The sequence below is a fragment of the Procambarus clarkii genome, chromosome 35, assembly GCF_040958095.1.
Source record: "Procambarus clarkii isolate CNS0578487 chromosome 35, FALCON_Pclarkii_2.0, whole genome shotgun sequence".
Lineage (NCBI taxonomy): Eukaryota > Metazoa > Arthropoda > Malacostraca > Decapoda > Cambaridae > Procambarus > Procambarus clarkii.
This window is the reverse complement of record NC_091184.1, coordinates 38,570,737-38,595,736: the sequence shown is the minus strand read 5'-3', so window position 1 is coordinate 38,595,736 and position 25,000 is coordinate 38,570,737. Positions and strand designations below refer to the sequence as shown.

The following is a 25,000-nucleotide window of genomic DNA, read 5'->3' as shown; positions in this document are numbered from 1 at the left end:
CAGAGTGGCGAGGCACCAGAGTGGAGAGGCACCAGAGTGGAGAGGCACCAGAGTGGCGAGGCACCAGAGTGGAGAGGCACCAGAGTGGCGGCACCAGAGTGGAGGCACTAGAGTGGCGAGGCACCAGAGTGGAGAGGCACCAGAGTGGAGAGGCACCAGAGTGGCGAGGCACCAGAGTGGAGAGGCACCAGAGTGGCGGCACCAGAGTGGAGGCACCAGAGTGGAGAGAGGTTATGGGACGGTTTTGGGACCCATCCACTTTCTTACATATGTCAACGACTTAACAGGAAATTGGTTCTGTAAATTCAACGTTTGTAAACGATTGAAACCCAATGAGATGACTCAGGACGGGAAAGCGATGTGAAATACTGCAAACAGATCTGGCAACACTCAAAAAAGTGGTATGACAAATGGCTGCTAGAATTTAACCCAACAAAATGCAAAGTCACGGTTTGCATATAATGATTGGAACAGGAGTGAGAAGTCCTGTACAGCAGTATAGAACGAAGGGCAGACAGATTCTTGCATCACAAAAGGAGATCAAGGCCAATCTTGAGGTTATCTTGAGATGATTTCGGGGCTTTTTAGTGTCCCCGCGGCCCGGTCTTCGACCAGGCCTCCACCCCCAGGAAGCAGCCCGTGACAGCTGACTAACACCCAGGTACCTATTTTACTGCTAGGTAACAGGGGCATAGGGTGAAAGAAACTCTGCCCATTGTTTCTCGCCGGCGCCTGGGATCGAACCCAGGACCACAGGATCACAGGTCCAGCGTGCTGTCCGCTCGGCCGACCGGCTCCCCTACAGGCCAAGAAGTCGATATAACCACAAGTATGTTATATTATGAGTAAATATAACCATTGGTCTGCTAATGTATACTGGCAAACGTCTGTGTCTCCCTGAGAAACTTTGACAGAAGAGCCTTCCGAACTCTATACTGTACTATGTAAGACCCAATCTTGAATTTTCGGCGTAGAATCCTTGCTTGGAAAGGACAAGGAAAAAAAGACAAGTTCCAAAGCTAAATAACAAGACTCGGTGTGGAGCTAAAGGGTTTGAGTTACGAGGAAAGACTGAAGGTACATTAGAGGAGTGGAGATGGGACGTGATCATGACATGCTTCTCAGGACAATTGCTGAAGTAGACAAATCAGCATTGTTCGAAGCTTGGAACAGCCGAACGAGAAGCCATAAATGGAAACTCGAGACACAAATTAATCACAGAGATGGCAGAAGGAGCGTTGCCAACGATAGAACCATCCATAGATGGAATAACTAAGCCTTAGTGGTTGGTGACGCTAACTCAATAAAAATGCTAAATTGCATATAGGATAAAATCATGAAAATGAAGCATTGCATTCATCTAATAATGTATTGAATGCGTTGTTGAGTCACGCTCCTTAGTGCAAGCACATCTAGGTGAGTACATAGGCACTCACACACACTCACAACACACACACTCACACACACACACACACACACACACACACACACACACACACACACACACACACACACACACACACACACACACAACACACACACACACACACACAACACACACACACACACACACACACACACACACACACACACACACACACAACACAACACAACACATACAAATGCACATAAAATATTCTCATGACTCGTCGCATCACACATTTAATCCCTTATCTAATCTTGATCTTGACCTTCCCTGACCTCTGAGGGTCACGGAGAGTTCACTTTAGTATCCCCCCATAATAATCCCCCCCCCTGCCCCCCCTCCTCCCCCCCTGCCCCCCCTCCTCCCCCCCTGCTCGTGTATTCTCTGTAGAAACCCACAAAACACGAAAGTCACCTTAATAATTACACATGCCCAATGCAAGACTCCTTCCTCACTCATATACGGAACAAAGATATTTATAAGCGAATGAAAATAGGTTTCATTGCATGCGAATTCGTTATACATATTTACAGGTTTCCTCATAATTATCAGTAAATCGCTTAATTGGCCACTGGGTAATTAGCAGGAAGAAAAACACTAATCACTCGTTGTAGGCAATTATGGAATGATTAAGATCTCCTGGAGGAAAGCGGAGGAAAGTGTAGAAGAGAAAGCTGGTGGAAAGGGAGGAGGGAAGGGTGTAGTGGGAGAGATATTAGAAGCTTGGGAAGATGGAGATGGGAGAAATATAAGACAAGCAAAAAGTAGATTACAGTTAAGAGACAGAGAACGTGGAAGAGGGAAAAGGATGAAAGTGGGCTAGAGGACAACGATGCAAAACAAGGTAATAATTATAAAAAATAACAGTTAACTCGAGTAATAACTCGAGGTTGTCTTCGAGTGTTGTCCTCTACAGTAATATCTCAGCGGTGGCCCACTGAGGGCAAGATACAACCCGTTCTCGCACTTTCTTTAAGTCAATATTGACTTATTAAATACGTGCATATGTGACATACTAATTTATCGTGAATATTTTAGTTTACCTTGAAAAGCTTCAGAGAAAACACCGACCTTACCTAACCTTCTTAGTATCTTAAGATAAGCATCTTATTGCTTCGTAATTACAATTATTACTTAACCTATTACAGGTATAGGTTAAGTAATAATTGTAATTACGAAGCAATAAGATGTTTATCTTAACATAATAAGAAGGTTAGGTAAGGTCGGTGTTTTCTATGAAGCTTTTCAAGGTAAACTAAAATATTCACGATAAATTAGTATGTCACATATGCACTTATTTAATACGTCAATATTGACTATAAGAAAGTGCGAGAACGGGTTGCAAGATAACACAACACACCAAACAGCCAGTGGCAATTAAGTGCAAATCTCCCCACTAGAGACACATAACGAGCCTCAGGGATCCCTAACTATGCCCTTTCATTTTATTAAGCTATAAAAATTACTTAAAAAACGAACATATCACTAAAAAACGTCGCTTGAAACACGAAATTGTTTGAAAATATTCCACTTGAGGCAGAGTGCAGTACAGGTATAGGAGCCGGTCGGCCGAGCGGACAGCACGCTGGACTTGTGATCCTGTGGTCCTGGGTTCGATCCCAGGTGCCGGCGAGAAACAATGGGCAGAGTTTCTTTCATCCTATGCCCCTGTTACCTAGCAGTAAAATAGGTACCTGGGTGTTAGTCAGCTGTCACGGGCTGCTTCCTGGGGGTGGAGGCCTGGTCGAGGACCGGGCCGCGGGGACACTAAAGCCCCGAAATCATCTCAAGATAACCTCAAGATAACTCAGAGGGATATAAAGATGACAGCCACGTCAGAGACAATGTATGGCGATGCAATTTGCTGCAATATTATTAAATATTAAGACAAGACGTTTAATCACCTAAGAAACGAAGGCGTCAGACGAAGTGGAGAGGAGACTCTTGGAGTGGTGGTCTGTGGTGACCTTTGTGGTCTGTGGTGACCTTTGGCCACACAACACAGTGTTGATGTGAGGCAGCAACACAGTGTCGATGTGAGGCAGCTGCTGGCCCTCCTGTGTACCTCTTCCCGGCCCCACTATGCTGAGAGTAACACCACCAAACACAGTGTTGAGCTGAGAGTAACACCACCAAACACAGTGTTGAGCTGAGAGCAACACCACCAACCACAGTGTTGAGCTGAGAGCAACACCACCAACCACAGTGTTGAGCTGAGAGCAACACCACCAACCACAGTGTTGAGCTGAGAGCAACACCACCAACCACAGTGGTGAGCTGAGAGTAACACCACCAACCACAGTGGTGAGCTGAGAGCAACACCACCAACCACAGTGGTGAGCTGAGAGTAACACCACCAACCACAGTGGTGAGCTGAGAGCAACACCACCAACCACAAACAAACAAAGCAAGTATAAGTAGCAGTACTAGTAGTACTAACAAGTTAAAGTAGCTACTTATTGGCATAGTTTTATGCCAATAACGTTGGGAACGTTAATTGGCATAATTAAGAATAATAATATAATTATTATTACTATTATAATGGTACTAACGGCTTGGCCGCGCTCGCCGATCTAACACTAAATCAGATTTACAATTTCCAGGAACCATGTTCCACAATATCAGGAGATTTGAAACTTTATTTCTTGGTGGAACGCGGCCAGATTTCCAATACCTTGGAGTGATGTTTAAGACATTTTTCTTTTATATCGTCTATTAAATATATGATGGTAGTTTATACTGGGAGTATAACGATAACACGAACTGCTTCAAGCACATTACTCGTTACCTCGTTTGTCACTTGTTTTTAGGCCCAGATGATAACAGAAACTGTAATGGTTATCTCACTCTCTCTCTCTCTCTCTCTCTCTGGCTCTCACTATGCTCCAGGGATGGCGTGCCTCGCGGCAGACGGACCATTCCGTAAACCATTTGGCTTCACTCACCGGCCAACCAACTAAGAGGTAATTTCTTTTCACTTAAAAGTTTTTTCTTTCTATGTCTTGACCAAATAATGGTGAGGAACATTAAGGGCATTATGATGCTGGCTGAGTGAGTGAGTGAGTGAGTCAGGGCTTACAGGAGAGCGCCCGGAGAACAGGCTTTACACTGATAATGTTGGACGTGGACAAGGCCTACTCAACTAAGCCTCTTGAGTTTCGATTTCACTTCTGCCTTCATATCTTGCTTTCTCCTTACAATCCAGGGATTAATCTTTTTTCCTTCCTTCTTCTTGCTTATTTTGTATTGCTTATCTCTCGTATTTCCCCCCATGTTTCTTTCACGGCGGCCACATTCCTCTCTTTCTTGGTTTGGGGGCTCATGTTATCGTATATTATGTTGTCAATACGGTGTTCACCTTGGCGGCCCTCTGACTCCACATGTGCTCTGACTCCACTTTCCTCTCTCCTCACCACCTCTACCTCCAGCTCCACCCCCTCTCCCTCCCTCTAACAGTATCATTGTCCTTCACTCTCTCAGTATCACTCTCCCTCACTCTCACAATATCACTCTCCCTCACTCTGACAGTATTACTCTTCCTTCACCTCTCTCACTCAACCTCCCTTACTCCCTGCCACTCCCCAATCCTCCAACACTGTCAGACTATTAGTCTCCTTCACCTTTCTCACTCTTTCCCTTCCCTCCCTCCCTCCCCCTTCTCACCCTCCATCCCTCCCTCTCTTCCCCGCCTAGGCACTTAGACCTTGCTCTTAAAAGCAGTCTTCCGGCTTCGCCTATAGGCTCCTTGTTTTATTTTTAGACACGAAATCGTTCAACTTCTCTCTCTCTCCTGTTCCATGTTATCTATAATTTTTCTGCTACGTCTTTCTCATATTTCTCTTCTTTCCTCCTCTTCCTCCTCCTTCTGCTACTAATCTTGCAATTCTTAGAATGTCTCCTCTGCTTCCTGTAATTTATTCCCCTGTTTCCTCCCATATTTCATAAATTTACCAATTTTTCCTTTAGATTTTAAACATTTCAATTCCTGCAATGATTAATGTTGCTAGTCTATCGGTTCCTTTCAACTGTATTATTTCCTCTTTTTGCTGCTCTCTCCCTCATTCTCATGTTCTATGATGTTGCGTTTCATCCTTTTGTTCTTGTTGGTCTCTGTCTCATTCTCTTCTTCCTCATGTTATCTTTCACATTCACTTGTTCTTATTCCTCTATGCCTCATTCTTGATGGTCCGTGTGCCATTCTCTTGTTCTTACTGCTCTCTGATTCCCTGGTTTCTTGCTGATATACGTCTCTTCTTATATATATATATATATATATATATATATATATATATATATATATATATATATATATATATATATTATTATTATATATACAACATTATTAAGATATGGAGAAAATTGTGTATATATATATATATATATATATATATATATATATATATATATATATATATATATATATATATATATATATATATATATATATATACACACAATTTTCTCCATATCTTAATAATGCTAACCCACACCTATACCCTATTATTTTTCTACCTCTCTCCCTCCTCTGCAATTCTTTCCTTCCCTGACCTTCACAATTGGTCCATAGGAATAGTGCCGCCTCGCCTCCCTCGCCATATTGCTCCATCACAGCACCGGGCTCCTTCCTCAGTCACGCCATCCGCCGCCGCCTCTACCTCACTGCCTTTCCATTTAAGTTCTGCAAACGTCTGTGCCACTTAGGATAACTTGCCGTTATGCTGAGCCCCGAGCCCACTCCTTCCCTCCGCGGGCACCTTAACCACCTCCACCTCCGCGGGCCCCCCCTCCCCTGCCTCCTTACACGCACTCCTACGAACTTACACGGACACACACACACACTCATGCAAACACACACACACATACAGGTTCAGGAATCTGTACGCCTGTTGAGTGACAGTTCAGAGGCGGGACGAAAGAGCTAAAGCTCAACCCTCGCTAATACAACTAGCTGAGTACACACACACACACACACACACACACACACACACACACACACACACAAACACACACACACACACACACACACACACATAGCAGTGGTAGAGTGCCCAAATGAGCCACAGAAACATTAGAAAGCATTATTTCAGTGTCAGAGTAGTTAACAAATGGAATGCATTAGGCAGTAATGTGGTGGAGGCTGACTCCATACACAGCCTCAAATGTAGATATGATAGAGCCCAATAGGTTCAGGAAGCTGTACACCTGTTGGCATATTGCATTGGGGATCATGATGACCCTGAACCCCCTATGATACTCTCGATAAAATCATTATAAATCCTTTAAAGTTTATTGAGGCCAAGTCACGAGTGTGACCTCAGACAAGCAGACACATATTGTCACATATCATGCCAGTCTTTGTGACAGCAACCATCAGAGAACACTGCATGAACATCACAGAACACTGTATGAAGATCAGAGAACACTGTATGAACATCAGAGAACACTGTATGAAGATCAGAGAACACTGCATGAACATCAGAGAACACTGCACGAACATCAGAGAACACTGCACGAACATCAGAACACTGCATGAAGATCAGAGAACACTGTATGAACATCAGAGAACACTGTATGAACATCAGAACACTGCATGAAGATCAGAGAACACTGCATGAACATCAGAGAACACTGCATGAACATCAGAGAACACTGCATAAAGATCAGAGAACACTGCATGAACATCAGAGAACACTATGAACATCAGAGAACACTGCATGATCATCAGAGAACACTGCATGAACATCAGAGAACACTATGAACATCAGAGAACACTGCATGATCATCAGAGAACACTGCACGAACATCAGAGAACACTGCACGAACATCAGAACACTGCATGAAGATCAGAGAACACTGCATGAAGATCAGAGAACACTGCATGAAGATCAGAGAACACTGTATGAACATCAGAGAACACTGTACGAACATCACAGAACACTGTATGAACATCAGAGAACACTGCATGAAGATCAGAGAACACTGCATGAAAATCAGAGAACATTGCATGAAGATCAGAGAACACTGTACGAACATCAGAGAGCACTGCATGAAGATCAGAGAACACTGCATGAAGATCAGAGAACACTGTATGAACATCACAGAACACTATGAACATCAGAGAACACTGTATGAACATCAGAGAACACTGCATGAAGATCAGAGAACACTGCATGAAGATCAGAGAACACTGCATGATCATCAGAGAACACTGCATGAAGATCAGAGAACACTGTATGAACATCAGAGAACACTGCACGAACATCAGAGAACACTATGAACATCAGAGAACACTGCATGATCATCAGAGAACACTGTATGAATATCAGAGAACACTGCACGAACATCAGAACACTGCATGAAGATCAGAGAACACTGCACGAACATCAGAACACTGCATGAAGATCAGAGAACACTGCATGAAGATCAGAGAACACTGTATGAAGATCAGAGAACACTGTATGAACATCACAGAACACTGCATGAAGATCAGAGAACACTGTATGAACATCACAGAACACTGCATGAAGATCAGAGAACACTGTATGAACATCACAGAACACTGCATGAACATCACAGAACACTGTATGAACATCACAGAACACTGCATGAACATCACAGAACACTGCATGAACATCACAGAACACTATGAACATCAGAGAACACTGCATGAACATCAGAGAACACTGCATGAAGATCAGAGAACACTGTATGAACATCAGAGAACACTGCATGAACATCAGAGAACACTGCATGAAGATCAGAGAACACTGCATGAAGATCAGAGAACATTGCATGAAGATCAGAGAACACTGTACGAACATCAGAGAGCACTGCATGAAGATCAGAGAACACTGCGTGAACATCAGAGAACACTGTATGAACATCACAGAACACTGCATGAAGATCAGAGAACACTGTATGAACATCAGAGGTCCACGGCTATTCAATACCCTCCCAATATACATAAGAAACAGTCTATAGCAACAAAAGTGGACGTATTAAAGACAAAAATAGACCAATTCCTGCAGGAAGTGCCGGATCAGCCAGGCTGTTGTGGACATGTTGGCCCGATGGTCGCTCACACTCATCTCACTCATCTCTAGCTTCAACTAATTGGCCCCAGTCCATACTTTAAACTGATTTCCCCCACTCACCACTTCCCTCCTCTGGTTCCCTACGTCCCCCCCCCCATGATGACCCTATCCCCACCTCCAACTGATACCCCAAACTTAAATCTGATGATATGATTGATTGATAAAGATTAAGCCACCTAAGAGGTGGCACGGGCATGAATAGCCCGTAAAACCCTCTGATGATATAATATAAACCCAATGATATACCCTACCCGCACCTCTCCTCTCCTACTAATGCCCCTTCCTCTGTCCATGCCTGCTCCCCCACCTCCCACTGATGCCCCCATCCTCTCTTCTACTCCTCCCTTATTTTCACATATTTTCCCCCACATTTCCAAGCATTTCCCTGCATACATTTCCCCGCCACACGTCTTCTCCTACGCCTTATTTCAGGATATTTCCTGGCACACTGGTGTTGAGAGGGGGCGCCTTCTCCCTGCTCCTTGAAGCTCTGAACCAACTCTTCAGAAAGCTGCTTTGGCCACTGATTGGCAGACATATTGCATTGGTAAACATTTTGATCCTTCTTTTGCATGAATTTGATTTCAAAATGTATTATGTCTGTGCATGACTTTGGCTTGACACTTCTGTATTTATGGCTCAATGTTGTTTTTCATACAATCATATCAATATCAATACAATCATACAATATTTCATATCAATCATACAATGTGTAGTCACCGTTGTATATATTGATTTCATCTTTTAATTGTATTCAGAGTTGAATAAGATTAAAGGATCAATATATGAAGGCCCTTCCCTGGAAACACAAACCGAAACTGTCTCTATTTTCCGCTAGTTACAACTTGTAATAAAGTTGTTACATCTTGGCTTAACGTGTTTATGACGTATTAGAACGTTGTAACAACTTGCTATATTGGTTGTTATAACTGGTTAGGAGGTGTTGAAACTTGTTCGAACGTTGTACCAACGTCGTAGTTTCGGTGTGTGTTTGGCGGGTTGTTACCTACACTATTATTATTTATTTTAAAATGTCAATGTTATAAGTTCTTGGTATTTATAATTTTGGTGTTTTTTTTATTATTTATGTACAGACTTGTCCGTCTACCTTGGGTGAGGGGAGTGCGTGGAGGGACAGAAGGTGGGGGGGGAGGGGGAGGGTAGGAAGGGAGAAGGATGAGGAGTGGGGGACAAAGAGGTGAGGGATAAGAGTGGAAAGGGGAGAATGGGATGGCGGGAGGAGAGGAGGAAAAGTAGTGTTGTGCAAGTGGGAGAGAGTGTGTGTGAGTGGGAGGGAGAGAGTGCGAGTGGGAGGGAGAGTGTGTGAGTGGGAGGGAGAGAGTGTGGGAGGGAGGGAGAGAGTATGAGTGGGGACACACGGATGGAGTGAGAGTATGCCAGACTAGTACGTTTATACTTCATAACTTCGACTCCATTTCCTTCCTCAAGTCGTAATCTCCCACTCTCTCTCTCTCCTTCCTAACTCTACATCCATATATTATCTCTCTCTCTCTCACACTAATGTTCCTATTATTTAACTAAGACAAGGATTCAATTGGAATTGAATTAATATTCACATATGACTCCTATAAACAAAGAGACGTCGTTTTAGATCAACTTTTGAGTTGAATATAGTGACTATTCTTTACTTAATATTAGACATAAAAGAGTGAAGCTGAAGCCAATTATTGCCCAGAGCTTTAGAATGGTCATTTGACTCGAATATTAAGACATCATATTCCAAATATTGGTCAGCTAAGAATAACTGTGATGGCTGATGGAGTGATATTCTTAAGAATTGCACATTCAGAGTGAAGGTAATGCTAACTGAGCGTCTTGCGTTGTAAAAGCCGCCTTCGGAATGCCTTCGTGATGTTAGGCAGGAAACTGAACCTTGAGACTAATGGGCTTGTTCTTAACCACAAAGCTTACAACATCTCTTTGTTGTTCAAGACTACTCAGCTGACAAATTCAGCAACGATTTATTGAGACAGTTGCAGGCGATGAGTCACAATAACGTGGCTGAAGTAGGTTGACCAGACCACACACTAGAAGTTGAAGGGACGACGACAGATGAGACAGTTGTATTCGTTTGTCAAACTTCCCACTGAAATCGTATTAAAGATGGTGGTGATGGTGGTGGTGGTGATGGTGGTGATGGGAACTGGAGGAGACTGGTACATATTCCAGTCGTGAGGGAACACGCTACCTTCGCATTTTGCAGCCGCTGCTGTTGAGCAGGTACTCACCTAGTTGTGTTTGCGGGGGTTGAGCTTTGGCTCTTTGGTCCTGCCTCACTACTGTCAATCAACCTTTGTACAGATTCTGGAGTCTATTGGGTCCCATCAAATCTTCATGTGAAACTGTGTATGGAATCAGCCTCCACCACATCATTGACTAATGCATTTTATTTCTTAACTACTCTGACACTGAAAAAATTCTTTCTAATGTCTCTGTGGCTCATTTGGGTATTAAGTTTGCACCTGTGTCCCCTTGTACACTCATGCTAAATAATTTGTCTTTGTCCACCCTGTTAATTTTGTAAGTGGTTATCATGTCTCCCCTTACTCTGGTGTGAGTTAGCCTTAGTATACTATAGGTTCTTTTGGTGGACATGTTTACGTAATTTAAAATGTGTTTTTTAAAATACCCACCGTGACGTTTACTCTGTCAGTGAGCGCGGAATTTCTTCCTCTCCTCCAATCTTGAGGAGCTAATAAGCACTATTATGTGTGCTCTCTCGGCAGAAAATGTAACCCTTGACAGATGCTACTGAAGCGTCTTTTAATTTCATGGAAGTGAGCATTTCATCTCTTGTATAACTGAAGGCTTGTGGTCAAGAGTGTGAGAATCTGTCCAGAGATGAAGTGAAGGGAGCCGGTCGGCCGAGCGGACAGCACGCTGGACTTGTGATCCTGTGGTCCTGGGTTCGATCACGGGCGCCGGCGAGAAACAATGGGCAGAGTTTCTTTCACCCTATGCCCCTGTTACCTAGCAGTAAAATAGGTACCTGGGTGTTAGTCAGCTGTCACGGGCTGCTTCCTGGGGGTGGAGGCCTGGTCGAGGACCGGGCCGCGGGGACACTAAAAGCCCCGAAATCATCTCAAGATAACCTTAAGAAGGTGTTCGTTGATCTAGACATTAGTCAACTTGGAGCTAAGCTCACACCTCCCCTGCTTCACTCTCTCCATCTCTCCCTCTTCTCCTTCTCTGACTTTTTACTTATATTTCAACTTTTTTCTATTTAATTTTTCTCCCTTGCATATTCCGCCTTATTATAATCAAACACAGACTTACCCTGACCTCACACTCATTAGAGTCTTGCTGTGTAGTAAGCAAGAAGTCTGTGTGAGGTTGGGTCCTGAGGTGAGTAGTGTGCTCACCAGGACCTCACAACCCTAAGAGGCTTCCTGTTCCAGACTGTGGGAAGCCAAACTCTTCATCGCTGGTGACATGACTGCTATCAGTCACAACCACTATTCCCATTAGCATCACATCCGCCAATCACAGGTACCACCACTAGTAATCACCACCACCGCTACTAACCACCATTACCTCGGGGATAATGGTATTAACCCTACTGTCATTATCCCGAATCTCCATCGCTTCCATTCGACAGTGACCACCGCCCACACCAATGACCATTACCATCACCCCCCTACCCCCCCCCCTCATTTACCACCAAAACTAATCCCCATCACCATCACCCCAATGAAACAATCCTCATCACTACCTCCAATCTCTCTCCTACCCGCCTCAAATGTCTCTCACCCGTATACCTCCACCACAACCTATATTACATCTTCCCACTCATTTATTTCACTCATTTTCCCAGGTCCTCTCTCCTTTCCATCTGCACCTCTCTCCTTATCTCTCTCTCTCTCCCTCGCACAGGTTGTGGGCCACAAGGCAGTGTGAGGGAGCCTTAACATAGTGCTGTGTTGCCGTCGTGGGCACCAACACCGCCGGCCTAAACCCACCCATGATAAGGGGCACACTAGGGGCGGGGCACACTAGGGACAATCTCCTCCTGCCTCTCCTTCTCATGCGCCGTTCGTTTGTTTACATATGTCCTCTCCTCCTCCTCCTCCTAACTCCACCGCCTGCTCCTCCTCCTCCTCCTAACTCCACCGCCTGCTCCTCCTCCTCCTGCTAACTCCACCGCCTGCTCCTCCTCCTCCTGCTAACTCCACCGCCTCCTCCTCCTCCTCCTCCGTCACTGGTAATGACGACTAACTATAAGGGCATATTGACCTTACTTGAAGAACTTGTTAGTAATATAATTACAGTATTTTCATTCAGAATTTTGTCGCTCACTCATCTTACATTTTTCTGCGTCTAATGACCATTTTTCTTCGTGTAATATATAGATGTTTGTTTTGTTCTTTCCCATATTACCTTTCTGGCCCTTGTACTCATTCTGCTGCAGTAATTATCTTCTTTTATTCCTCTCTCTCACTATTGGACTGTTTTCCTTCGCCTCTCCCTCCCCCCTTCCTCTCTCCATAAATTTCTCTCTCTCTCTTTCTCTTTAATCTTCTTTTCTCCTCTTACCCTCTCCTTCCTGCCTTAGCTCCCTCACTTTTTCATGCCTCCTTCCCTCCCTTCCTCCCTCCCTCATTTCTTCCTCATCCCTTCCTGCTCCCCTGCTTCTCTCCCTGCCTCCCTCCCTACTCTCAGCTTCCCTCCCTGCCTCCCTCCCACCAACACTCCACGTGTACAACACTTCACCTCCCCTCTCACCCCTCAGTTCCCCTTTACTGTGAAAGACCCTCTTCCTATTTCCGTCTCTCTTCTCCATTTCCCTCTTTTCTCCTTTCTTTCTCTTTCGCCTAGTCTTCTTTTTCCCTTTCGTCTCCTAACCTCCTCTTCATCCCCCTCAATACTAGCCTCTTATGCCTCTTCATCTAGGCTACAACTCTCCACCTGCTTCCTTACAGACAATTACTTCTTTAGTTCAACCGTTTCTTGCTCTCTTCTCTTGACTTACAGCTGCGATGGCACACCTCTACACCTGTCTGTGGCGTATCTGTGTCTGTCTGTGGGGCTTGTCTCTCTCCCCCCTCCATCTCTCCCCCTCCCCTCCATCTCTCCCCCTCCCCCTCCCTTCCATCTCTTCCCCTCCCCCTCCCCTCCATCTCTCCCCCTCCTCTCCATCTCTCCCCCTCCCCCTCCCTTCCATCTCTTCCCCTCCCCCTCCCCTCCATCTCTCCCCCTCCTCTCCATCTCTCCCCCTCCCCCTCCCTTCCATCTCTTCCCCTCCCCCTCCCCTCCATCTCTCCCCCTCCCCTCCATCTCTCCCCCTCCCCCTTCCTTCTCTCTCCCTCCCCTTCCTTCTCTCTCTGCACTTGTCTCAGAAGCCATTGTCCTGAGTTAGGGATACTTGGAGTGCCAGGTTAAGAGGGGAGGGTGAATGAGAGAGCCAATGCCAGATTTTTGAAACATCGTGATGTACCTGTTGTGTTGTATTGTGACGTGCTGTGTTGTATTTTGCTATGTTGTATTGTTCTGTGTTGTATTTTAGCGTATTGTATTGTGCTGTGTTACTGAGTTGTATAATATAACGCATCCAATGTGATGTGTCATATATATATTCCGGGTCCGCTATTGTGTTGTATCGTGTTGTGCTCTTCTACTACTGTATTGTATCGTATTGTATTGTTTCTGCCTATTATATCGGTGTTGTTCATCAGGATATCACTGTGATTGCCTGGTTGAGTGTAGCAACTACATGTTTACCAAACAAAGACATAACTGATAGATACAATGACAATAAAAGATTAGATATTGGCGACGCCCTATACGCGTCTAACACTCTTAACCAACTATCAAAAGCCAGCTCGCACTCACATACATTCTAACATTCTCAAGACCAAGTAAGAACATTCAGGCCGCACCCACACCTTCCTCTCCAGCCACTGGGTGTTCTTATCACCCTTCTTGCTCGGATGCTCTATGACTTCACCTAACTTGTCTCCCTCTGCCCCTCCGCCTTGGCAAGATGCTGACAGGTTCAAAGACACGAGTCTCTCTCACTTCGGCCAAATTGTAAAGTGAACTTTAGAGCGTTATTTTCCTCAACTTTCTGCCCAGATGAAGAACATGAGAAATATAGAGAAGATGTGTGTGTTGCAGTCATTGATTTATCGTTGAGATTTTTAGATTCAATTACTTGAATCATCAAATCATTGAGATCTTTAGGTTTCCAACGTTGTTGTTTCCATTTTCTTTTGTCATCCCCCTTATCTTTTGCTACTTTGTTTTGCATTATTTGATAATTAAGTGTTACAAGTTACACATTGCTGAATAAAATGAATGGTTAAAGGTCGTGGAGCGCCTCAGCTTCCGGGCCGGAACCAGAACACAATATAAGCGTCTCCCTCTTTGGAGTGCCTCACTGACGCGCTGAAACAGCAAATTGGCGGCTCTCGAGTGTCTGGAGGTGCCAGTGAACAAATTCTCGGAGAAAGTTCAAGACACCCTTACTCCAGGAGCTGAACATCTCATATGTTATGGAAACACAAGTGTACTGATCTTTCACTTGCTGGAATTTGTATGCTTTCACTGTTTTCCTGTGGTTGGTTGCACTACACGTCCCTTCACCACCCAGGTGTGTATAGGTGTCAACCAGGGTTGACACGCACGTGTAATATACACCACCTGTAGGGAGCCGGTCGGCCGAGCGGACAGTACGCTGTACTTGTGATCCTGTGGTCCTGGGTTCGATCCCAGGCGCCGGTGAGAAACAATGGGCAGAGTTTCTTTCAACCTATGTCCCTGTTACCTAGCAGTAAAATAGGTACCTGGGTGTTAGTCAGCTGTCACGGGCTTCTTCCTGGGGGTGGAGGCCTGGTCGAGGACCGGGCCGCGGGGACACTAAAACCCCGAAATCATCTCAAGATAACCCCATTTAAGGGGTATATTGTGATGCCATCTGAGTGATGTGAGGGATCGTCAGGTTATGGGTCGTTCAAATGTGAGGTTCTCTCTCTGCTTGGCACTGAGCTTAGCATGGCGCCTCTTGGTGATGTCAATAACTTCACTCTGTCTTGCATGACAACCCTTGGAGCTTCTACATTGCATTCTCCCTGCAATCCTTATCGGTCAGCTTTCACCGTTTTTTTTTTTTTTTTTTTTTTTTTTTTTTTTTTTTTTTTTTTTTTTTTTTTTTTTTTTGAGATATATACAAGAGTTGTTACATTCTTGTAGAGCCACTAGAACGCGTAGCGTTTCGGGCAGGTCCCTGGAATACGATCCCCGCCGCGAAGAATCCTTGTTACAACCAAGTACACATTTTACTGTTGCGTTAAACAGAGGCTACAGTTAAGGAATTGCGCCCAGTAAATCCTCCCCGGCCAGGATACGAACCCATGACATAGCGCTCGCGGAACGCCAGGCGAGTGTCTTACCACTACACCACGGAGACTGTATTAGACTGTTACAAATACAGGTGTAGTCAGTATGAACTGCGTTACTAAGGTGGAACTCCACTGCAATGTAGAGGAGGTGTCTGAATCTTTACATATGTCTGTTGCAGACATATATAAACGAAAAAAACAAAGACCCCTGCATGGGGGACTGTTATAATGAGAGATTCCTCCGGTTGCATGTTACAGCATGAATCATAGCAATAGATATCCTCCCCTTCCAGGTTGTCCCTGGACTGTTTGGGCTTTTTCATTGCGTGTCTTTTGGTTGCTGGGTGTGCAAATGATTCAAACACTCAATTCAATTCAATGATTCAAACATTCAAAAAAATCAGGATTGTCTATCCTTGATGAATCACCCAGAAGGTTGTGGGATACAAACACACACACACACACACACACACACACACACACACACACACACACACACACACATATAATTCACGATATTGACCTAGCGATATTCACGGGGTCTGGTAGCTGAGTGGACAGCGCGCGGGATTTGTAATCCTGTGGCCCGAGTTCGATTCCCGGCACCGGCAGAGACAAATAAGGACTTTCTTTCACCCTGATGCACCTGTTACCTAGCAGTAAATAGGTACCTGGGAGTTAGACAGTTGTTACGGGCTGCTTGCTGTGTGTGTGTGTGTGTGTGTGTGTGTGTGTGTGTGTGTGTGTGTGTGTGTGTGTGTGTGTGTGTGTGTGAAAAAATAGTAGTAACATTTGATTGACTGCCAGTTGAGAGGCGCATTGAAAGAACACAGCTCAACCCCTGCTAAACACAACTAGGCTTGTGTGTGTGTGTATATTACACACACACATATATTATATATATATATATATATATATATATATATATATATATATATATATATATATATATATATATATATATATATATATATATATCTATATAAATAAGATTGAGGAAACTTTTCACAAGCTCGTATTATAAATACATATTTTCCTTACCCCAATATAATAACTTAATTTACCATATGAGAGATGGAGTGAGAGAGAGAAATTAAAAAAAGTATACAATAATACGAATAAAGTAGTCAATGATAATGCATCATTTCCTTCCCTTCTCTATCTCTTCCTTTATCTACCTTCTTTTCCTTTCCTTCTCCTCTCTCCATCCTATCCCTTGCTCTCCGTCTCTCCTCACTCTCACACTGCAGCTACCAGCCACTAAGTAATTTGATTAAAGCACTAAATCTAGGCTGAGGGATAATGCCACGCGAGAAGTGTAATAACAAGGAGCAATATATTAGCCAGCATAATAACAAGAGTCATACGCTCCCACAGGAAATCCCACAACTCGCCCGCTCCAAACTAATTACCTTTTCTATATCAAATTTGGACTTTTATTTTGCTCTATCTGTCAGGTGGATTAATTGCGAATGTTGTCATGTTCATCTGGGAGCAAAGGTTTCTAGCATTTATTAGTGTTACTCTACTCGTCTCATGGTTTTGGGGTTTCCCCTCTCAGTCTATGTCTTGTTCTCTCTTTTCTACTTTGTTTTGCCGTTAAATGGGGATGAAAGACAGACGAGAGGCCCTCCCTTTATCTTGCCCGTTGTTAATGCGTGTTCTGCTGCTGGCGTCTATGCTGCTGCTGCTGTTACAACTGCTTCAGCCGGCAGAGTTGTTAATGTCCATTGTGTTGGTATTGTTACTGCTCCTGCCACTGGTGTTCTTGATCGTGACGTTGATGTTACTACTGTTCCAGTTTATCCCATAGAAATGTGCATTGTTATCTCTGCTGGTTTTGCTTTCGATACAGCTACTGTTGAAACCGTTGCTGGTGCTTCTGAATCTGCTGTTGATGCCTGAAGACTGGCTATTAATACAGCTACATTTACCCCCGGTGTAGTTGTTACCGGTGTTGAGACTGCTACTTCTGACACGTGTAAGGCTACTGCTCCTCCTGCCACTAATGTTGCTACTGTTCCTTCAAACATTATTTTTATGCTCCACTTCCAGCCGGTGTTGTTGCCTCTGTTATTGTCGTTACTGCCCCGTCTACCACTGTCTGTATCATCTGTTATTATTGTTGTTATTGCTAGAGGTCTCATTTTTGTTTATTGTATTGCCATTGCTGCTGTCTGTGGATTGATTAGATTTCTCAGATTCTCAGAGAGAGAGAGGGGGAAGCGAGGAGTTGAAATCGATACATATATATACGTAATCGGTGAAGCACTATAGAGAAATAAAGCTGACAACACAGTGAGAGATAGATAGACAGTAGGCGAGAGAGAAGACACTTACTGGCAGAGAGACAGAGAGACGGACAGAGTGACAGAAACAGGAAATTAACCAGAAGGTCTGTGCGCTGCGGGGAGCAATAATTTTACATTTGTGTCATTCAAATTGGTGTATATATGTGCCGTGGGCGAAGGGGAGAAGAGGGGAGAGGAGGAGAGAAAGAGGAAGTGAGGAACAAGACACAAATGTAGAGGAAGGCAGGAGAGGAGTGTAAAACGGAGATGAAAACCTGTGATGGAAATAAAGTGAGGAGAAAGGTTTGCAAGTGAGGAGAAAGGTTTGCAAGTGAGGAGAAAGGTTTGCAAATGAGGAGAAATTCTGTGCACAAAATTGCAGTTGAAGGAAAACAATCGTAATTGAACCGTGATTAGAATCAAGAAGATAAATGATTAGAAACAATGAAGAAAGATAGTCTAGGAAAATGAAACATGAAAATGAAAATAATATAGCTGGAAGAGAGATCATCTGGGGACCTAATAAGAAAATAAAAGTGTGTGGAATCGAAATATAAGGAACTACTAAATACAATAAATCAACAGTTATTGGTTGAGAGACATTCATGACCCAAAAGAAGACCTGATCAACCGGGCTGTCATTCATGCACCGGACTGCGAGCAGAGGCGTCGTGCATCTTGCTTGACCAAACAGCCAACTGGGACGACTAACCAGGGACCGGACCGCGGGGAATGAGCGTTTGGCCTCGTTTATATAAACATACGATCGCTTGGCCTCGTTCACTTTGATCGGTGATTCGTTCACTTTGATCGGTGATTCGTTCACTTTGATCGGTGATTCGTTCACTTTGATCGGTGATTCGTTCACTTTGATCGGTGATTCGTTCACTTTGATCGCTTGGCCCCGTTCACATAAACACATAAGATCGCTTGGCCCCGTTCACATAAACACATAAGATCGCTTGGCCCCGTTCACATAAACACATAAGATCGCTTGGCCCCGTTCACATAAACACATAAGATCGCTTGGCCCCGTTCACATAAACATAAGATCGCTTGGCCCCGTTCACATAAACACATAAGATCGCTTGGCCCCGTTCACATAAACACATAAGATCGCTTGGCCCCGTTCACATAAACACATAAGATCGCTTGGCCCCGTTCACATAAACACATAAGATCGCTTGGCCCCGTTCACATAAACACATAAGATCGCTTGGCCCCGTTCACATAAACACATAAGATCGCTTGGCCCCGTTCACATAAACACATAAGATCGCTTGGCCCCGTTCACATAAACACATAAGATCGCTTGGCCCCGTTCACATAAACACATAAGATCGCTTGGCCCCGTTCACATAAACACATAAGATCGCTTGGCCCCGTTCACATAAACACATAAGATCGCTTGGCCTCGTTCACATAAACACATAAGATCGCTTGGCCCCGTTCACATAAACACATAAGATCGCTTGTCCCCGTTCACATAAACACATAAGATCGCTTGGCCCCGTTCACATAAACACATAAGATCGCTTAGCCCCGTTCACATAAACACATAAGATCGCTTGGCCCCGTTCACATAAACACATAAGATCGCTTGTCCCCGTTCACATAAACACATAAGATCGCTTGGCCCCGTTCACATGCAATATTCGGTGCAGACGGTCGGAATACAATTGCACATTCCTGGGTCTTCATTGCTTTTGTTGTTGATCTGCATTCAGAAGGCTGCTAGTATGTTTTGTCCAGCAGAAACATGCAACACCTTTAGTGTAGGTATGATGAAGTTGTTTTTGTCTGTCTGTCTGCTTCTTAGCTTTGACTGTCAGTCTGCTCCCAGTGTTTGACTGTCAGTCTGCTCTCAGTGTTTGACTGTCAGTCTGCTCCCAGTGTTTGACTGTCAGTCTGCTCTCAGTGTTTGACTGTCAGTCTGCTCCCAGTGTTTGACTGTCAGTCTGCTCTCAGTGTTTGACTGTCAGTCTGCTCTCAGTGTTTGACTGCCAGTCTGCTCCCAGTGTTTGACTGTCAGTCTGCTCCTACTGGCAGACTATATGTCATTAAAGGCAGATACATCATTCGATAAAATTTTGTATAAAGTTCTTAATCTGAATTAAATTGAATATATGGTTTCTTTTTTAATTAAAATAACAAGTAAATGTTTTTGTTTCTGTTCTTGCCTGTATCGGCCCCATTCATTTATTGTTTGGAATGAAAGAATGTATTTTTTGCCGTAATGCCATCAAATTCTGTTGTTTTCACTTTGAAGCTTCAGTTACAAAAATGGATAAATATCGCTATCGAAATTGTGATAGGTCAGAAAAAAGCGAACGACAGTAATCCAATTAATTTCCATTCATTAGTCTTTCACAGCGCGGAAACTGTTGGGTTGGTAATTGTTAAACATTCTCCGGGTGATCCTTTGTTCCTTAATCCATGCTCACACAACGGCTCTACCCTAAAAATGATTCTCATTTCTTTCCCGAAATTACATAAAACAATAAAACACACACACACATTTTATATACATACATATATAATATTATATATATATATATATATATATATATATATATATATATATATATATATATATATATATATATATATATATATATATATATATATATGTGTGTGTGTGTATATCACGAAAATAAACACGTGATTAAAAATGACAGTGTCAGACCACGGAGGAAAATTGAAACAGGAATTTCCCTAAGTACCTTCGTATATTAATACGAAAATACATCTTCAGACTCCTATTGAAGATGTATTAATATACGAAAGTACTTAAGGAAATTCCTGTTTCAATTTTCCTCCGTAGTCTGACACTGTCATATATATATATATATATATATATATATATATATATATATATATATATATATATATATATATATATATATATATATATATATATATATATACATATATATATATATATATATATATATATATATATATATATATATATATATATAATATATTCTTATTCTGTATCGCACTCTATTCTTCACTTCCAATTCCATTCAATGACTCTCATTGTGTTCCTCACTCTTACGTGTCTCCGTGCATGCTAAGTCAAATGATAATTTCACTCATAGTTTTCTCATTCTAACATATTCACTCATTCACTCTCACTTTTACATATTTTAGCTCGCTCTCACTCTAGCTTTCATAATTTTTCTTTCACCATTTCCCCCCCCCCCTCGCTCGCACAGTTTACTGCTAAACAATTGTGTAAATTATTTACATATGTGAAGGTTCCATAAATCTGCTGTTGAATAAGCCGATTAAATTCAATTAATTTTTTTATTTTAGTGGAATAAATTAAATCATTGTGAATGTATATGTGTCCTCACCTATTTGTAGTCACCGATTTGAGCGTGCAGGATCGAGCATTACCTCTTGGATTCCGCCTTTCTAACCGGTTGTCTAAAGTAATGACATGTCCTTTTTTTTCCCTATATCATTTTTTTTTTAAATTATGAATATAATGCAACCATCTTCACTATACACGACCACCATCATCACTGACACTATCATCACTACACACGACCACCACCACTGACACTATCATCACTATACACGACCACCATCATCACTGACACTATCATCACTACACACGACCACCACCACTGACACTATCAACGACCACCACCACTGACACTATCATCACTACACACGACCATCATCACTGACACTATCATCACTACACACGACCACCACCACTGACACTATCATCACTACACACGACCACCACCACTGACACTATCATCACTACACACGACCACCATCATCACTGACACTATCATCACTACACACGACCACCACCACTGACACTATCATCACTACACACGACCACCACCACTGACACTATCATCACTACACACGACCACCACCACTGACACTATCATCACTACACACGACCACCACCACTGACACTATCATCACTACACACGACCACCACCACTGACACTATCATCACTACACACGACCACCACCACTGACACTATCATCACTACACACGATCACCATCACTGACACTATCATCACTACACACGACCACCACCACTGACACTATCATCACTACACACGACCACCACCACTGACACTATCATCACTACACACGACCACCACCACTGACACTATCAACGACCACCATCACTGACACTATCATCACTACACACGATCACCACCACTGACACTATCATCACTACACACGACCACCACCACTGACACTATCATCACTACACACGACCACCACCACTGACACTATCATCACTACACACGACCACCACCACTGACACTATCATCACTACACACGACCACCACCACTGACACTATCATCACTACACACGACCACCACCACTGACACTATCATCACTACACACGACCACCATCACCACTGACACTATCATCACTACACACGACCACCATCATCACTGACACTATCATCACTACACACGACCACCACCACTGATACTATCATCACTACACATGACCACCACCACTGACACTATCATCACTACACACGACCACCATCATCACTGACACTATCATCACTACACACGACCACCACCACTGACACTATCATCACTACACATGACCACCACCACTGACACTATCATCACTACACACGACCACCACCACTGACACTATCATCACTACACACGACCACCATCACTGACACTATCATCACTACACACGACCACCATCACTGACACTATCATCACTACACACGACCACCACCACTGACACTATCATCACTACACACGACCACCACCATCACTGACACTATCATCACTACACACGACCACCACCACTGACACTATCATCACTACACACGACCACCACCACTGACACTATCATCACTACACACGACCACCACCACTGACACTATCATCACTACACACGACCACCATCACCACTGACACTATCATCACTACACACGACCACCATCATCACTGACACTATCATCACTACACACGACCACCATCACCACTGACACTATCATCACTACACACGACCACCACCACTGACACTATCATCACTACACATGACCACCACCACTGACACTATCATCACTACACACGACCACCACCACTGACACTATCATCACTACACACGACCACCACCACTGACACTATCATCACTACACACGACCACTGACACTATCATCACTACACACGACCACCACCACTGACACTATCATCACTACACACGACCACCACCACTGACACTATCATCACTACACACGACCACCACCACTGACACTATCAACGACCACCATCACTGACACTATCATCACTACACACGACCACCACCACTGACACTATCATCACTACACACGACCACCACCACTGACACTATCATCACTACACACGACCACCACCATCACTGACACTATCATCACTACACACGACCACCACCACTGACACTATCATCACTACACACGACCACCACCATCACTGACACTATCATCACTACACACGACCACCACCACTGACACTATCATCACTACACACGACCACCACCACTGACACTATCATCACTACACACGACCACCACCACTGACACTATCATCACTACACACGACCACCACCACTGACACTATCATCACTACACACGACCACCACCACTGTACTTCATTATTTCCCCCAATCATTACTCTAACCATTTTCACTACACGTTTCTCACTCTCCACCACCTCCATCACCCTCCACAACAAGCAACCTTCGAGGGCATGTCTACCTTCTTCTCGCAGCGAGAAGTCACTGGCAGTTTCATCCTCCCGTAGTAACGACGACCATTGGCCTGGGTGATCCGCCAGGGAGAGCGGGAGTGCCTGCTCGTCTCCCACGGTGTCATTACCCACGTGGGAGCTTTCGTATGCAAATCAGCTCTGGTCATCCTATACATTACGCTTTGTCTTGGCTTTCCAACCAAATTCCTGTCACAAATCTTGCTAACTGCTCCTTGCGGCCACTGCCTAGCAATTTAAACTCCAGAACTGAAAATTAATTGCGATTATAATTCTTGCAAACATATATATAATGACATGATATATATATTGTCATTTACACCCCAGCAGGAGAACTTCTGAAGGAGAGAGGGCGAGACCTGACACAGGTGTTGCGGGTGTGTGTGTGTGTGTGTGTGTGTGTGTGTGTGTGTGTGTGTGTGTGTGTGTGTGTGTGTGTGTGTGTGTGTGTGTGTGTGTGTGTGCAGGCAACAGGTACTGGTATGAAGGTGAAATATATATGAGACAATAATGTTGCCGGTTAGTGAACGTATATTGGAATTGCTTTGTATCATGTTGCGTGGTGCTGGAGGTTTCATTTACAAAATTGTTGACACAAAAATAGTGTGCTTTATAGAGAGAGAGAGAGAGAGAGAGAGAGAGAGAGAGAGAGAGAGAGAGAGAGAGAGAGAGAGAGAGAGAGAGAGAGAGAACGCAGGCACAAATGGAGTTGCTAATGAATGAGTTTCATGTAGCGTTTTTAATCTTTATTTAATTGTTTTCATTTTTGAAAACACCCACACCCACACACACACACCCACACCCACACACCCACACCCACACCCACACACACACACACCCACACCCACACACCCACCCACCCACCCACCCACACACACACACACACACACCCACACACACACACACACACACACACACACACACACACACACACACACACCCACCCACACACACACACACACACACATGACCAAAGAGCCAAAGCTCAACCCCCGCAAGCACAATTAGGTGAGTACACACACACACCCTAGCCCAACCCCTCCCTTTCCCCTGCACAATAATCACCA

The 25,000-nt window shown here is 43.9% G+C and overlaps 1 protein-coding gene across 1 annotated transcript in view; it reads right to left on the bottom strand.

Annotated features, from left to right (window-relative positions):
• Positions 1–7,250: 7,250 nt before the first annotated feature.
• LOC138371193 (mucin-2-like) overlaps positions 7,251–25,000 on the bottom strand; it is a 33,022-nt gene continuing 15,272 nt past the window's right edge. The window contains exons 4-5 of the mRNA XM_069336033.1: positions 23,870–24,054; positions 7,251–7,510 (exon numbers count right to left, since the gene is read on the bottom strand). Coding sequence (XP_069192134.1) covers positions 7,251–7,510; positions 23,870–24,054 — 445 coding nt within the window. The remainder of the gene's footprint in view (positions 7,511–23,869; positions 24,055–25,000) is intronic.